Here is a 17,339-nt window from a genome sequence, read left to right as displayed (position 1 = left end):
TTTTATATTATTATTATTTTAAATCTGCCTCTGGTCTCTAGGAGCACATGTGGAGAGCTAAAGCATTCTTATTCGTCAGGTTACATTTCCTGGAAATTAAGTTTGTGACAGAAAATGACTCTAGTAGCAATAATATGGTTCATGCTCAAATTAATTAGGTCATTGTTGTAAAAACTACATGGCAAATTACAAAGGTAAATTTACTGATACTGGCCAGAGCTCTGTACCCTGGAAGTAACGGGGAGAAGCACCTGAAGGATGCTTATTTACCTGGGTAGGAGGAAAGAACAGAGGAGGGAGGGCTACAACGGCCAATTTTCTATTTGTATTACAAATAAAAATACTAGGCATTATCCATTAAATTATATAGTCTGAACATATTTTATGAATTTTATTAATGTCCTTCCAAATTGACACATAAAATAAAAACCTGCTTGATTTGAGGTAATGTTAAAAATGGGCAGTAAGTTAAAAAAATTTTTTTAAATCCTTGTAATAACAACACTGCTGACATAACCATGACCTAAATGAAATCTGAACAAGCAGAAAGGTACTAAAGATCCTTGGTGATTAAATCTCTTGCTAAAAAAGTGGCAAGGTGCCAGGCTGGGTCCAGCTTGATGCTAAGTGCTTTTTATTGCACAAAGCTGGTACTACTGTATGTAAAAACAGACTTGGGCTTGGGGTAAATTTTGTCAAATGATTTCTTTGAGCAATAAAGGGAGTGAACAGGCCAACTAAAGTAGATTAAATTAACATCAAATGACACAATCCCGGTGCATCTCCCTAACTGTGCTACTTTGGTTAAATTTCAGATATTCCCCCAAAGGAAAGCCAAACTTACTTTTTTTCTCACTGACTAATGTGGGAAGCCACCATTCATGTATTCTCCTTTATTAAACACTTTCACTAAAAAATCATGAATTTCTGAAAAATGCTTCCCTAGGATTTGCATGTTTGTTATATACTCCAATTTAGTCCTCTCGCATTAGCCAAAGTACATTGATGCTGCAGTGTGACATTAATGATTTTCCAGGATTCTAAAATATGCCATTAATATGCATCTAACTCGCCTCTTCCCTGAGCTTAAGGTTCGCTGTCCTGACATCGCCTGCATGTTTCTACACCCACTTGCATTTTCCAGCCCATGGGCAGCTCCACAATTAAATGCCACATTCTCTAGGAGAAAGGTGTGCAAAACAGATTTCAGATCCTTTAAAGTAAAAGGCACAACTTGCAACACAACAAGGAATGGGGTGATTTAAGAAATTACAGCACTGTTTTTTCAGGCTTTCACAGAATAAACACAGAGAATGGGAGGGAAACTTTCTCCCTCTGCTCCTGTTCTTGAAGTGAATACATATTTGTGTTTCCAATAAAAGGCCATTTTTACATTAACTGTCTGTAACAGCAGGAGACAGAAAAACTAACACAATCGCCACATCACACACAGGATGATCTTCATATCACGTGGCCCTATTCTCAAAACTATTATTTATAAAAGACAACTAGGGAAATGCACAATGCATCTTTTCTGTGTCACCAGAAGGGTAATGTCTGAAGAACTTAGGATTTGGGGGATCTTCCACATTTCAGATTTTTTTTTTTTTCTTTTTGGCTTTCCGAAGTAAATTTAGCAGCCATGTGGGCCACTGTGTTTAATTAAGCTTTCAAAAGTCCTCTGACAATGCCAACAATTGTAAGACACTTCTGCAGCTCAATCATGCAATCACTGTGACAGTTCTATTTACAATTTGTCTTAGAAAGAGTTTCTCTGACATTGCACTTTGACAAAACATCCAAGCTGCCAGTTCACAACCTTTCTCTGTCTTATTTACAAATACAGCTTGTATATAGGACTCCCAGTCTCATGGACATGGCTCTTTGGGTAGTGGCCTCACAAATACAGGCTCCCAATGAAAATCCCAGGTACTTATTAGTAAACAATATTCTCTAGACTCTGGATTCTGAAGACAAGTAAAATGTTAATCAGTATACTGGGCTTTTGTTGTTGTTGTTGTTGTTGTTGTTTAGCTGTCATGCTAAAAATTCACTTCAGCAGTCAGTAGTTTTTATTCAGAATCACACAAATGAAGAAAAATGAAAAATAAGTAGTCATGATAGGATACGATAATTTAGTCTCATTTACAATTACACTGTAAAGTATACAAATACCATCCTCCAGATCAGTCTGAGCTAGGGAAGAATCAGAATGGGTACAAAGAGAAAAGGCAAGTTGATTTTCTAAATTCTGAAAAGCATAAGTATGTTTTACTTATGTTATACTTGATTTACCTTTAAGTAACATGTTAATGTATTTCTATTTTGAATTAGTATTTCTACCTTCATTAGAGCATCTGTCTTAGACATACTATTATTTAGATATGAGGTGTATTGTCTAGGCAAGTCATTTTCAAATACCCTGATATAAATGTCTATGTTCAGGATTTTAAGGAGGAAAAAAATGTTACATATCAATAGCAGTAGACTTTACTTCATTTTACAGAACTTGTCATATTTTCTCCCATTCTCTCAAAAAGCTAACTTTATGATAGCCCAGTCCTAATTTAAAGATTTCTATGTGCAATAAGCCAAAACCTCAAATCTGATACTGTGGGATAATATTTTGTGGCCTTTTCTATAAGTGAACAGCAGTTTTATATTCACTAATCTCCAATGAATATGTTCCCATCATAAAACATGAGACTAGAAAACAAAACCAAACCCCTATTAAAAGCCCTGACTGCCAGTCAAAGGCTGCTGATGGTGGATATCTGACACACAAATTGATGGACTGGGCCCCGCACAGTATAACCTGCTCATTTCCAGTTAAATTAATACTATTTCAATGGTCTCAATGGGTCATAGTCATACATTTTGACTATTTGAGTAAAATGAAGAAAGCAACCTGATCCACATATATGTGTCTAGTTAACACATACATACCCCTCTATTCGCCAGGTAAAAATTATCCTTTCTCAGAAATACTCACTATTGAGAAGCCTATATTCAGTCAAAATGCATACCATTTTACTAAAGATTTAAAGAACTCTACCTCATTCTCCTATCTGAAAGCCCCAAATTCTAAGCTTTATTTATCTCAGGAAGATCTGTCTCTGTTTCATTCCTGCTTCCTGCCTGTTAAAATGGCACAGAGCACAGTGAGCTCAAACCCAACTTACACCACTTTAATAAAGCCTTTCCTACACAGCACACTTAAATGACTACCTTTTATGTGGTTGCCAAACATATTCTTCTAGAGATTCATCAATATATCTCTTTCTTAATACAGAGCACTGCTTCTCCTTTCTTTTTGTGACACGATTCAAATATCCACTGAATGATTACTCTTATTGTTTCCTTCCTCACCATAAAAAGAAAAGCAGACTTGGAATTGTGAAGACGTGCTTGAGAGAAATGGGCTGGGAGTACACAGCCGTCTTCCAGAACTTGACTTCAGAGGCACCTGAGGGCCAGGGCATCTTAATTTATGTGCCATGGTAGAATGTTAATTTCACCATAGGAAACTCTTAATTCATTACTATGAATTATGAGAAGTCATGATGCTAGTTACTGACATCTCGCTTTGAGATGTGACCATGCTATTTATGTACAGCCAATTCCAGGGTGGGAATAGGTGATTAAACACAATGAAAGGATTCAAGGCTCTGTAATTATTCGTGCATGCAAGGTTTACCTCACCTGAGTCGCAGCATTTGTGCACCCACTGAATATCTTAGATAGCTTTTCACTTCAATGAATTATTTTGTATTAACCCTATAAAACATTTTAAAGTTGTCTTTTGTTTTTGGCTTCTCTGGACTCTGTTATTGTACACGTTCTTTAAAAACATAACAATAATATACAACCAGAAAGGTAAGGAAAATATCTTTTCTTTCCCTACATAGATTCACAACTGTAACAGTAAAAGGCCTTTCCTATAGGGCCTTTCCCCCAGCTCTTAGATTCCTCCTCTAAGTACAGAAGCACAGAATTTTTGAGCTGCTTAATCTGAGACTGAATAACCTATCTGGGACCTCAGTAAGAAGTGTGGTTTTAATTCTTGCTTGACAGACACTGTGTTTTGTCTTTTAAACGAGCAGCTCAATATGTAAATACGATGTTACATCACGCAAGTGTTACTCCATATTTGGTGATTTAGAAAGGCTTTGGATCTCTGAAGACGACAAATCCCCTTCCGCTTGCTCCTGCTTCATTAATCATGCCTTACACTTCTGTTCATTTTCCTTCCAGTCACAAGACAGTACATGGAAATGGCCATTCCCATATCCTACTGGGGGGTGGGGGAAGGGGGTGGAGATAAAATCTTAACCTACATGTCACATAAGCGAAATGTGGTGGATTCAAGAAAAATATTTTGTAAATGCAGCATCCCTGGGTGCAGATTTCTCACTGCACTAAAGGAGAAGTATCTGAGTGCTACTGCAGGAAGCATTTTTTAAAAAGGAAAGAAAATGCCACATTTGATTTTAATGATCAAATTCCAGAGGGGGAGAGGAGAAATAATACGACATTTAATCCTCTCCGGACCACTGACCTACTACAGTTCAACTCTGTGGTCAAACTAGGTCAGAGAGACAACTTCCAGTGAATCAATTGATTATATGCACCACCTTGCCTAAAACTGAACAAATCTTCTGCCTTAGGGGGAGGGAGCAGAGAAAAATAGAGGAAAGTGATCCACAACAGGCATGCTGTTTTTGTCACCGTAGAATCTGCATTCACTTTGTCTTACATATTAAATCACTGTTGTTTCGTTAAAAAATACGTTTTAAAGGCCACTATAGAGTGTTGCTGTTTATCACTAAGAGTAGGGATTTAAGTCCCTCTGTTAGCTGTTAATTCCTTTTCCCTTGTGTGGCTGAGAAACCCACACACCTAGCTACCTCTCTGCTAAAATTAACCAAAGGAAGGAGAGCTGTTGAATGTATTGCATGTACTTTTCCAAGAGAATTTTTACATTGTGTTATAGCAGAAACAGTGGAAGTCTGGACTGGACATTTGTAAGGGTGACATGTGGTTGTGTAAACCACAAACAAAATCAAGATACATCTGTCAAAACCACATCAGAGACAAGAGAGAGCAGAGAGAAGCATTTATCATTTAGCTGAGGAGGCAGGCTGCAGGGAGCAGCCGTTCCTGTCAAACCAACCTTTTGAAATTTCCAACATGCCCTTAAACTTTTCGAGTAAGCATGTCTGTGCGCTTCAGCAACTGCCCTCTTTACTCTGGCCTGGCCAGTCGAAAATGGCATCTTAAAGTCAAGGTCATGGTGTCATCCCACCACGGGGCTGTGTTTAATTACAGCCCCATACGGGCTGACAGCCAATATGGATCCAAGGCTAGCCCTGAAGCTCAGTTAACTCTTTCCACCCTCTCAAAACACCCTGCCAGCCCAGCCCACTTCATGGAAGCCTTGAGAACTAACTGAACCCCTAGGGAGGCCTGACTCAAACAGGTCATTCGCCAAACTACAAATGTCTATATGGCTGCTTTGCCTCTGAATTGTCCCCAAGGCTAGAAATGGACATTGGAAATTAGGCTAGGTGTAGTAAGATTGAACACTTAAAAATAAGAAGGGAAGAAAAAAGGGGAGAAATTCAGAATCTGGAGATCCAGAGAGAAGGTATCAGGTGTGTGTACCTATTGCACCTACAGCTGACTCAGTGAAGTGGAAATATTTATTTTTTTGTGTTCTGGATGTAAGTAATAGGAATGATTATTTTAACATTACAGGGCTGTCATGGACAGTCACATGGAGAAATACAGAAAGCACTTCACCATTCCTTAGTGCTTGGCTACAGCGCCTCTGCAAATGAAAAGAAAACATGCAAACAGCTTTTCTCCTTGCTTCTCATTTACCTGCTATGTGTTCCTGTTTGGGGCAAATTCCTCTAGATGACGTTGATAAACAATCGTCATCCTCTGGCGTGACCTGGATGCCAACCTCCACAGGATTGGATGCTTTTTTCATCTCGATTGGTGAAGGGGAAGGTGGCTTATCCACAGCTTTTTCTAAGCAGAGGCTGCCATTGCATTGTTTCCGTTTGTGCTCGATAAAAATAAGAATGTCCCCCAATGGGAAGTTCATCTGGCACTGCCCACACGTGAGGAGGTCATGGTCCCCTTCTGGAGCTCCCAAAGGGCCGTGGTCTGGTTCATCATCTGTAAGAATGGCTTCAAGAGGTTCGGCTGTGGTTGGAGAAACAAAAGCACAATTATTAGAATGCCAGAAAGGAGAGAAAAGGGGGAAATACATTCATTCTTAATCCCATCCCACCCCACCACATTACATAAAGTGTTTCTAGGCTCCTCCATATAACACCCATAAAATGTGAGCACCTAAAATGTACAAGGCTGTGGAGGTGGTCAACAAGCAAGCAAATTTACCAATGAGGCAAATCATCATATATTTAAAGAAAACTGTCTGACTTGCATAATTCCAGACACACACACACACACACACACACACACACACAATAACAACAACAACAATAAATGTATCTGGTTTGTGAGTTTGGGAAGAATGTGACTGTTAAATAGTTAATGCAGAAGGCCTAAAGAAAACTTAAATAATAACTACCCCCACCGAAAAACTTGATGAAAACATGGATTGAAACCAAGTTTCTTTTTTCCTATAGACTAAGTTGTCTATTGTGCCAAAGAATAAAAGGAGAAGTGAATAAACATACACACCCTTTGTGTGTGAATGTATATACTCCTAAGAATAAAGACATAGCTTCATAAATTAGAAAGCTACTACATCACACAGAAAATGTGCCACATTTACACCGCCGTAATAAGAAAACGACTGCATTCACCTGTGAAACAGATCTAAATAATAATCATAACGCAGCATAACTCACACTGCCAAAAACCTTTCTGATCTCAATCTCAGCAGTGCCACAAAATCAAAGAAATACCAAATTCACTGGCAATTCTTCTCAGACACATTAGCTAAATGGGATACTTTTGAGTACTTAAGAAAATAAGCCAATTAGTCATTTTTTCATTCTGAAGAAAGAAACCCTAAAATATTCCAAACATGTTTGCACTTGGTGGCCCCCATCACATAAAAATCAGAATGGTCAAGCAAAACGCCGCATTTCAGAACAAGGCTGAGAAGTCCTTTCTTTAGACTTGAAATACTTTGCCTAATGTTGTCAAAGTTGACTAATTTTCTGAATGAGCTCTAAAACGCTTCATTATGGGACTATTTCTGCTCACATAATCACCAGCGGATGGTATAACAAGGTAGGTACGTCTTTCATTCCTGTTTCCTTTTTTTAACTTTGCACCAAAATACTTCAACATCTATTTGAACAGCTTCTATCATTTTTTGACCTTCCAAAGGGGAAAAAAAGAGTTGGTAAGGCTCTGCTCCTGAAACCTTATGCTTACTCTATGAAAAAAAAAAAATCACAAAATACACAACACATCCAGGATGCTGCCAGTTAATAAAACTGAAGCAGAAAATGTATGTCTTAAACAGTTAATCAGTCTGACCTTCTTTAGCAAGCTGCCAATTTCACATTTAATGAACTTAAAGCCACAGAGAATCAAAAAATAGATTTTAATTTGAGTGTAGAATATTGGAACAGATTTTGATAAAGTGCAAAAATCCAGTGAACTCAGGTTAAATTTATTTCAACCCTACCCAGGTTGAATATTGAGGGGGAAGATCTGGAGTAACTCCCAGATGTGCTGGGTGAAATAATATTGAGAGAGCCCTGCCTAGCTGCACCTGTGCTCAAGTAGGACATGTCATAATTTCTAGCCTCTGGTCCTCCTCCTAATTTAACATAAGGTCACCACAGGAATATGAAGGTTATATTCCTACTAATAAAGACAGCAAGGTAAGCACTTATGTTTCTTTGCCCAACACACTGACCAAAAGATAAATACAGACTACACATGCATACTTTTCAAATAAAAGAAGACAAACAGAAATGCTTGTGCATTATGCCTCTATGTCATTTTTATCCTACATTTGCTTTCATTTTGACCCAATGAGGAACTGAATAAGAAAGTCGTTCTCCAAGATCCCTGCTATTTGAATTAAGGATTTAAGGTACACATTAACAAATGTAGTTTTGTTGTGGTTTTTCAGCATTAACTACAAGTTCTGAGGTTTACAGACTGAAGAAAGACTAAGAAAAAATATTTTATTTTACTAAAGTTAGTAGTACATAGACCCTTTGGAAAAAACATTTTAAAAAAAAAACTCCGTTAAGATTCGTTTTTTTATTCCCAAGGCCTGACACATTTCTTAAAGTGTAAATATTATTTAGGAGCAAATGGAAATATTCTCCTAGGTATCAAATAGTTAAAGGTAATGCGGTACAAAACAGACTTGGTTAAGGTCTTCTAAATGTAGTGACTGAACTGATTTATAATCAAAACCAGGAAATGAAGTGGTAATTCAGAGGTTGCTGATTACACCTCCACATTTCACCTAATTAATTTTATAGGAGGCAAAGTTCTTGAAAATAACAAGATGATCAAATGTACAGATATAAAACCTGTAACCTCAACATTTTCTATGCTCTTAACGTAAATTATTGCTAATTAACAAGAATTATATCCTAATGTATGAAATACGTTTAACATCGGGCTCCCTGCAAAACATTTGGCTAGTGATGTTCAGAGAAATTCCAAAGCCTGTTCTTATTATTGTTGCTGTATTATTAAAAATCAGACGAAGTGGGGCACAAAGAAAATATGAGAATACAGTTCTCTTGGTGTAGTCTACTGATTTGCATTGACGTTTTTTTCTCAGTGGCAATCAACATTTCCTTTCTGGGCATCTGATAATTTCTCTGTATTTTAATGCAAATTCCTCTTTCCCTGAAAATATTCCTAACCTCAGCCATTTTACCCCCTCCTTCAATTCAACTCCATCCTCCTTCGCCCCCACAATACTATCTTTTCTAAGCTCGGGCCTAAGCTCCTGCTACAAAGCAGAGAGTCCAGGACTGAAGTGGAAGGGAGTGAGCAAATAATCATAATAATTAGCCGCGAATTCTCTACAAGGGGAGAAATAGAAAATAAAATGCTTCTGCGTTCAAACAGCAAGACAGACTGAAACGTCTCAATGCCCCAGCGGCTGAGATCTCGTTCCTCTCTCTGCAATTGCAAAGGAATAAATTACCAAAAAAAAAAAAAAAAAAAGCCTTAGAAGAAATGTAGGGAAGGAGCAAGGGAAACGAGGGCTGCTGGGGGGGTGGGAGGAGATCTGCCTTCAAGTTTGCTTTCCAAGTCTTTCCCTATAATTGTCTTAACAGGGTAAGGAAGCAAACCGAGGCTGAAATGTAGAGAGGAAAAGCAAAGAAACAAAAGCGAAGGCAGGGACGACAGGCCCGGGGCAGGGGGCCCGGCCGGGTCCGGCTGTGCAGAAAGTGAAGTTGGGCGCAGGGACTATGAAGCACAAAGCGAGCAGCGTGCAGGCTGCAGGCTACCGCGGCGCTCGCTGCGAACACGTGCAGCAGCGGCCGCAGGGCCGTAGGGCCCGGGGCCAGGAGGCGGCTGGCGGCCAGGGGCCCCGACTGCCTCCTCCACGTCCATCCAGCCCGACCGCCGGGTGACGAGGTTCCCTGGGCCCGCCAGTTGGGAGAAATGGTACTCGAGGCTTAAAAAACTCAGCTGGTTAACCTGGTGCAGTCTCGATATCACCGCACACACCTCAAGCGCGGCTCCTGAAATTCATTCTGTGTCCACAGGCTCACACTTTACTTTGGGAGATCTCGGCAAATGCATTTCTCCCGCAATTCCCGGCACTGGTGTGCGCAGCGCGGCGGCCGCTGAGGTTATTCATTATTAATGACGCTGCTTGCCCGCATCATTACGATGATAACTATTACTATTGTTGTGATTTCGGGCTCGGAGGCAAGAGTTGCAGGAGGCGGAGGAGCCGGGGATAGGTGCTTTGCGCGGGGATGAGAAGGTGGAAGGAGTGAACCTAGAGATTAAGTGCAAACTTGCGGGATCCTGCCCTTTGGCCTTACCCCGAAGCCGAAGGGCGCTCATTCCCCTTTCCTCCCTACCAAAAATGCCCGCCCCGAGAGAAAGCGAGAACTCCACCCTGCTCCGCTCTCCGTGCCCGGGGCTTGTCGGTGCGCCCGGGCGCTTCCACGCAGCCCTGGCCTGAAGCATTTTTAAAGTCAAAATGAAGAACAAAGACCTAAGAGGTGATGAGGGGAGAAAGGGAATTCTGCCTAACCGTCCATTTCCCCCACCCCCACCCTCGCAAAGCTCTTCCCTCCCCGGCGGAGAAACGCAGAACTGGGGGTGGGGGGAGGCTCTGGTACAGGTTCAAGTTCGCTGAGCTTTCTTGATCTTGTTCTGCCTCCTAGCGACCGAATGGCTCTCTTTCAGCCCAAGAAGCGGAGGATGGGGGGTTGGGGGGGTCCTAAAGACCCGAATGGCTCCCGCCCCCTCTTTGCACCCAGTACAAGAAGCGACCCCCGAACCCCCTCCAAGCTGGTCCCTTAACCCAAAGCACTAGGGAGGGGGGAAAGGGGGACTAATCCACCCAGCCTGGAGTGTCCCGAGATGGACCCGGGATGGGGGGAGGGAGGCAGGGGAGCAGCCCGGACTGCACGCCTCAGTCTGTCCTTTGAGCCCCCAATGCATCCTTCCGAAGAAGGGCCCGGCTTTCCCGAGTCCTGCGAACACTGCCCTTCCTTCCCGCGGGTACCTGGCCCGGCTGTAACTTCACACCGCCGCGCGCCGCGTCTGCTCCGCATCCGGCGCAGCCGGGGGAGTGGGGGGCGGGGGAGAGCGGCGAGGGAGGGATGCGCGGGGGTGGGGAGAGGGAGGGCCCCGCAACGTGCTGGGGCGGGGGAAGCTTCCAAAGTCTGTGATAAGTTCCAGGGCCCAGTGAAAAATTCAATTCCCTACGCACACCCCCCGATTTAAAAACTACAAAACTGGGTATCTGTGGCCCTTTAAAATTGCATCAAAAATTAAAATAAGGGTCATGAATGAGGAGAAAGAATGTGGGCCCTGTCACGCCTTTCTTTCCCTCACTGCCAAACTTTCCTAAGTGCCCACCGCCCGCCTTTCCAGACGCACTCTGTTAGCGAGGAGACAGCAACCCACCCACCACTGATAGGCTCCCAAGGACCCCCCCCCGCCCCCCACTGAGCCAGACCAGGGGTAAAGGGAAAGAACTCAAGGGTGAGGTGCACGGAGTCCCGAGATTCAGCACTCCCAAAACGCGTACTCGAATATACTACTCTCCTGACCACCCCCAACACCCTTCTCCCCCCCCCCCACCCCAGCCGCCGCATGTCAGCGCTCCAGGAGCGGAGGGGCTGGTAACCAGACTTGGTGGGAGGAGGGCAGGGAAAGCACGTGGTGACCTCCCCGCCGTCCCGAGCTGTGGACAAGAGACCGGGGTTGGGGGGGTGGGGGGGGTCGCAAAACTCGCTTTTTCAGTTGCTTCGCAAAATGAAAATGTTTTGCAAAGCCGCGTTTCTCCCCAGAGGATTTCGCAGTCGGGTTGGCCGGGGGGAGGTTTGGGTATTGTGCTGGGGGCGAGAGAACCGTGGACCCCGCTGGCGCAGAGTTGCGGCGCGGCCTGCCAGCAGTGCCGGCGGGCGGGCGCCGGGCGCCGGGTGGGCAATCTCGGGAAGGGCGGGGGCGCGGCAAGGCCCGGCGAGGCCCCGGCGAGGCCCGGCCGCGGCAGCCACCCGCTCCCGGGCTGCCGCGCCGCGCTCGGTCCTCTGTCTGTTTGTTGGCAGGAGGCTCCCGCACACGCGGTGCTTGTAAACATTCAGACACGAGATTTTTCCCAATCAAAATCCACTTCCACTTTTTTTGAAAATCTTCCAAAAAATAGTAAGAGGAGGGAGTTCCTCGCTCCCTCTCCGTGCCGCCGGCGCTCTAAGTTTGCAACTAAAGAGGTTTTGGGGAAGGGGGTAATTGTATTTTTCCCCCCTATTTAAAGAGTGTGAGATTTTTGCGGTGGGGGGGGGGAGTCAAAGAGGAGAGCGTTGCAGAAACTGCCCGCGGAGCGTTTGGCTTCTGTTTTGGGGCAAGAAATTTTACATTCTCTTGCCTTGTTATATTTAGTTTTTAATTTAATTTGATTTAATTTTGCGCGTCTTCTATCCGCCACTGAGGTTCTCCCGGGCGGGGCGGGCAGCCACAACCCAGGCGGTGGCGGCACCCGCGCCCACCCTCCCTTTTTTGCTCACCCCGGGCCCTTGCTCCTGCCCTTCGGCGGCGGCGGCGCGGGAGGGCAAGCGCTAGAAGCCGGCACAAAAGGCAGCGGGACAAACACCCACCTCCGGCCGGAACAAAAGGCGGCAGCGCCGTCCGCGTCTCCCGTCTTTCCCGGTCGCCCGGCTCTCCCAGCCGCCGCGGCCCTTCTCCACACTCGGCAGACTCCAGAGCGCCGGGGGCCCCATCCCACAATCCCACTTTCTCACTATTGTGGAGATGACTACTTTCCTCCCGGTGCACACTTGACCGTGAGCGCGCTGATGTCCGAGAGCCAGTCTCACCTCTTTTCTCACTGGGAATTGTTTTTTAGGCTTGGGTTCCCTCTTATCCCCCCACCCCGTTTTCCTTCCTTCGATGAGTAGAAGCAACCCCCCTTTATCCTCCAGTTCCCTCCCCTAGGTTTGCAAGAGAGTTGTTCGCATCCATACATAGCATTGTTCATTATTTTGCAAAATTAGAGGGGAAATCATTGCATTCCTTTTCGAAAAGCGAAATAAAGCAGCGGAAAGCAGGAAAGAGGAGGAGTCAAATTTTTGTAAAATTAAAAGGTGCGTGCTGTCCCAAAAGTACAGACGGCTATGATTCGAGATGGAATGAGGTTTGCTTTTTTCCCCCTCCCTTTAATCTCTTTTATCCCGACTCTCGGAGGTTTTTCTCGTGAAAAAATTTTAAAATGCATGCACACACCCCTCTCCCCCCCTCGCTCTTGCTTCTGTCCTGCGCACTCTCGTGATTATTAATAATTATTATTACTATTATTGGGTTACTTACGCGAGAATTCCCGTTTGCTTAAGTGCTGGGGTTTGCCTTGCTTGCGGCGAGACATGGTGGGCTGCGGGGCGGGCGGGCGGCGGCGGCGGCGGCGGCGGCGGCGGGCGGACGACGGCTCGGTTCACATCGGGAGAGCCGGGTTAGAAAGAAGGAGACTCCAGAGAAAATATCTTCATCAGTGCCTTTTGACATCCAAAATAAATTAGAAATAATACAAAGATGGCGCAGGGAAGATGAATTGTGGGAGAGCCGTCATGGCTTTTTTTTTTTAAGCAAAAAAAAAAAAAAGAGAGAGAGAGAGGAGAGATAGAGGGGGAGAGAGAGAGAGAGAGAGAGAGATGAAAAAAATGGCAAAAGCCCCCCTGAGCTGCAAGTTCAAGTGCGGACGTGACGTCCCTGCGAACTTGAACGTCAGGAGTCTGGATGGACAGAGACACACAAAACATGGGCAGGGCGAGCAGGAGAGAGGGGAGGAGGGAAGGGGAAGCTCACACCAATGGACACACATCAGGGGCTGGACATGAAAAAGAGACCAGGACAAGCCAATGGCCAGTGCGGGGCGGGGGAGGTGCGGGGCGGGGGGCTCCGCAGATGCCAGACGCGGCCCCCGGGGGAGGGGCAGGCGGAGGGGAGGGGGAGCTGGGGCCGCGGGCTCACGAGTGGCCGCAGCCAACGCCGGAGCAGCGGCGTGGCCCGGGAAGAAGAAAGGGGTGACGGGGGGGTAAAGGGGTGGGGGGAGCAAGACGTGCTCCCTCCTCCTCGAGCACACGCACCCCAAAAATGAAAGATTTTTTTTTTTTTTAATTAAAAAACTGGCGTGTACGGGGAGGCTGCAGCCCGGGGCCGAGGAAGCGCGGGCGGAGGGAAGCCAGGTAGAGTTGCTCCCGGACACCCTCCTCCGTGCGCACACCCACTTCCCCTCACCACTGCCGCTGAGCTCTCGCCCCGCGTGCGGACGCCGGGGCCCAAGTGAAAGCCCTGAGCCAGCGGCTGCGGTCGGGAAACTTTGCCCAAGGAGAGGATAGTAAAGAAAAATCACCCGAAGTTGAGAGTTGAGCCTCCAAGTTACAGCTTCGCAGCGGGCGAGGGGAGACGGGAGGGAGCGCGCGGCGAAACAGAGTCCAGCCCAAGTTTGGAGGGTGGCGGGTCCGGAAGGGCAGCACCCGGGCTTCCCGGAGCCCTGGCGGCCTGGAGAGAGGGGCAAGGGCGAGGAGAGTGGTGCAGGCCTGGGTCGGAGGGCTGGGAGAGCGCCCCCAAGGCCAAACTGGGGGTGGAAGGGCCGTGGTTCTACGCGCCCCCACAAGCGATTGGGTCTGGATGCAACTGGAAGCACGGAGTCGAATCTCCCTAGGGTCGCGGAAAGAGAGAGGCTGAGGAATAAAGAACCCGGAGCCAGACTGGGGGCACGTTTCGGCCCCCGGAGGGGAGAGCGGGGCCCTGGGCTAGGGAGTCGCCGAGGCGTCCACTTCACCGAGCGGCCGCAGGCCAGAGGACAAAGCACCGGCAGTCCCGGTAGTTCCAATCCCTGGGAACGTGCTCCCGGCATTGAGCGAAGTCCCCGAGCCGGGTCCCAGGGATGGACACACCCCCTCCCATTCCCGAGCAACTGCAAAAGCACTGAGAATAGAAAGAAAATGTTTCGTACGGGCAGAGCACAACTATTCCTGTGCTGTTACCCGGGGAGAGAAAATGGGGAATGGAAAGAGAACGCTGTCTCGCTGGAGCTACGGGGAGGCCATGTGGTGGGGTGACCGCGGGGGGTCAGCGCCGTGCTCCTCAAGCGCTCCTAGCCAAGGCGCACACGCTGGAACCCGCAGCCCGGGTCTGGCCTTTCTGCAGACGTTCTCGGGAAATTAGGGAAGACCTGTTGGAAATAAACCCCTGTCTCTTTAATGCGCGCGCGCGCACACACACACACACACACACACACACACTCACACACACACACACACACTGCCGCTGTCAAAAAGCGGGCTTCACTCTGGCGTGGGATACTTTCAGTTTTACGTGAAATGTACAGCAACAGCACCCCCTGCGATTGGAAAGTTTATTCAGAAACGTGCCTGCAAAGTCCCCCGGCGTCTCCCGCCTCCCAGCCTCCCTGCCTGCCTGCGCCACCCTGTAGCTTCAGCCGCCGCTGCCGCCGCGGAGACCGCGCTGCGATTGCAAATCCGGAAGGGCAGGGGGGAGAGGAAAGGGACTCAAGTCCAAGGGAGGCGCAAGCTTGCAGGGTGGAGGCAGGTGGCCGCAGCCCGCGAGACTCCAAGCTGCAGGTGGACGTGTGTGAGTGTGTATCTGCAGAGCAAGCAGTCTCCTTCCCTGTGCTCCAAGGGTTCCACAACCCCTCGTGGCTTCTCTTCCCCCTCTTCAGTGTAAGGGCCGTCTTTTTCATAAATTCGCCCACCCAGCAGGGGGCTTTATTGTTTTAAGCAAGGGCCCCCGGCTTGCAAGCGCGCACCCACCTCCCAGTCGCGCCGGCAAGCGGCTGTTTATTCATGTGTTGTCTTAGTAAAGTTTCAAACCTATTAGAAAATGACTGGCTTGCCTAGCTCGGTGAAGCTTCGGGCCCCTCTAAGGAAGAAAAGGAGGTTTTGATGCTCAACATTAGGAGAGATGTAAGCTGAACTGAGTTAGTGTAAATGTGGTTTGTTGTTGTTTCCCTCCAGTTTGGGGGGAGGAGGGAGACGCAAATCCCGTTTAAGAAGCAGGAAGATTTCACTTTCAGTAAAGCTCTGTAGATTGTGCGTTTGTGCGTTACACCATTTCCCCCTTGTCATGAGTTCTTCAGACCAGGTCAGCGTCTTACTTCCACTACTGTCTATTTTTTTGTCTTGTTAAACTAGCCTTAGAGCGACCAAAAAATGTCATTGCGGGGTTGGGGGAGGGGAGGGGCAGCGGGACTTGGAGGAGAATGGTTGGAGGGAAGGTGAGCAAAGGGAAGAAGAAAGTACAACTGGGAGGCCTTTGAAAAATAAATTTAAAAAAATAAAACCCCTTCAGGTAACAATAGTGAGTCAGATTCTTTCGGAACCGAGTTTTGCAAATTTAAATATTTTCCCCATCCATCCATAAATGTCCATATTCAAAGAAGGTGTATAAATGGGCGAATGTGTGTTGTGGAAATATATATGTATGATTTATATATAATGGTATGTATAAAGCTTTTCAGGGTTGGCTGTAGTGTAAAAGTAATGACTTATTACCTCTGAAAGGTTCTGTGGTTCACATTTAACAGTCTTCTGAATTACAATTCATTACACAATTGTGTGCTCTCTAAAACTGGCACCCTATCAGGGCCGCTATCTGTGGTTATTTCCAATAAATAACTGGCAACATTTTATTGATTTTCTTTTTTTTAAAAAAATCATAGGAAATTAAGCACTTAGTTACAAGTAGGTCTGCTATGTTATTGCACTTGTTCCAGATTCCAGGGGGTTCCTTCCGAAACCACATCTTAAAACATACATTAAAAACCCAATTTTGCAGCTGCTTTCCCTGGGTGCCAATGCAGAGGTAAGCAGCAACGTTTCCACCATTAACATATATTTAATTTCACCATCATAAAATGCCCAGAGTGAAATAGGAAATGCCCTCCGCTCCCGCCCCTCCCCCAGCCTGATTTCACCCAGTCCAGAAAACCAGGGCTGTGTAAAGGCATTTGGTCCCTTCTGGTCGCTGACCCCCACTCCGGGTTCCTTGAGCTAGTCCCTAGGAGTGACGCCCCCCCCCCATTGCAGTTGGATGCTCGCTAAAGCGCCCAAGAGTGGGGGAGGGGGAGGGTTTTTATGTGTGCTTAAAGAAATAAAAATGTGTTGTTTTAAGAGCTTTAAAAATATTACACAAGTATTGATTAATGATGCAGGTGGTTTTGTAGAGGGGTGAAAGGTCACGTTAAACGCGCACACTTGAATACACAATAAGTATATTTACCTTTCCAAAAGTGGCTTTTAGAAAGTAATAAATTATGACAACGTTAAAATTATTTTTTGGCCGTTCAGTTAACTTCATTTGGAGCTGTAGAATCTTTGCTGGTTCCATTGAGGGGGCAATTACGCTCCGTGGGCTTTTTCCCAAACCTTTGGTGACGACATTGCGTATAAATTCCAGGCCAACCGAGGACCCCTCCCCTCCCCTCCGCCCCCTTTTTATCTTGCCCGCGGAGGAGACTCCCCAGGACTTCCTGCAGTATATATTCTGCCTCTGATCTCCGTACTTAATAGCCAAGTCCTGGTTTATGCTTTATAATGTGTTGACAAGTTTTCTAACAGACTTTCTGAAATAATGCACATATATTCACGTCGGTTAGAAACTCACCGTAT

General features: G+C 46.1%; 1 protein-coding gene across 12 annotated transcripts in view; it reads right to left on the bottom strand.

Moving 5' to 3' along the window:
• BCL11A (BCL11 transcription factor A) overlaps positions 1 to 14,894 on the bottom strand; it is a 100,363-nt gene extending 85,469 nt beyond the window's left edge. Inside the window, exons 1-3 of one of the 12 annotated variants that reach the window (XM_019717276.3) lie at positions 14,060 to 14,894; positions 13,021 to 13,202; positions 5,884 to 6,213 (exon numbers count right to left, since the gene is read on the bottom strand). In XM_019717276.3, coding sequence (XP_019572835.1) covers positions 5,884 to 6,213; positions 13,021 to 13,075 — 385 coding nt within the window. In that variant the 5' untranslated portion in view covers positions 13,076 to 13,202; positions 14,060 to 14,894. Of the gene's footprint in view, positions 1 to 5,883; positions 6,214 to 9,702; positions 10,039 to 10,717; positions 10,851 to 12,311; positions 12,493 to 13,020; positions 13,554 to 14,059 lie in introns of those variants that run through there. The other 11 variants (XM_088796147.1, XM_088796148.1, XM_088796146.1 and 8 more) reach the window with 11 other exon arrangements.
• Between the last annotated feature and the right edge of the window lie 2,445 nt (positions 14,895 to 17,339).

Source organism: Rhinolophus sinicus, chromosome 2 (genome assembly GCF_057876585.1).
Source record: "Rhinolophus sinicus isolate RSI-liver-muscle chromosome 2, RSI-T2T, whole genome shotgun sequence".
Lineage (NCBI taxonomy): Eukaryota > Metazoa > Chordata > Mammalia > Chiroptera > Rhinolophidae > Rhinolophus > Rhinolophus sinicus.
The sequence above is the reverse complement of the archived record's forward strand: the minus strand, read 5'-3'. Positions and strand labels throughout refer to the sequence as shown.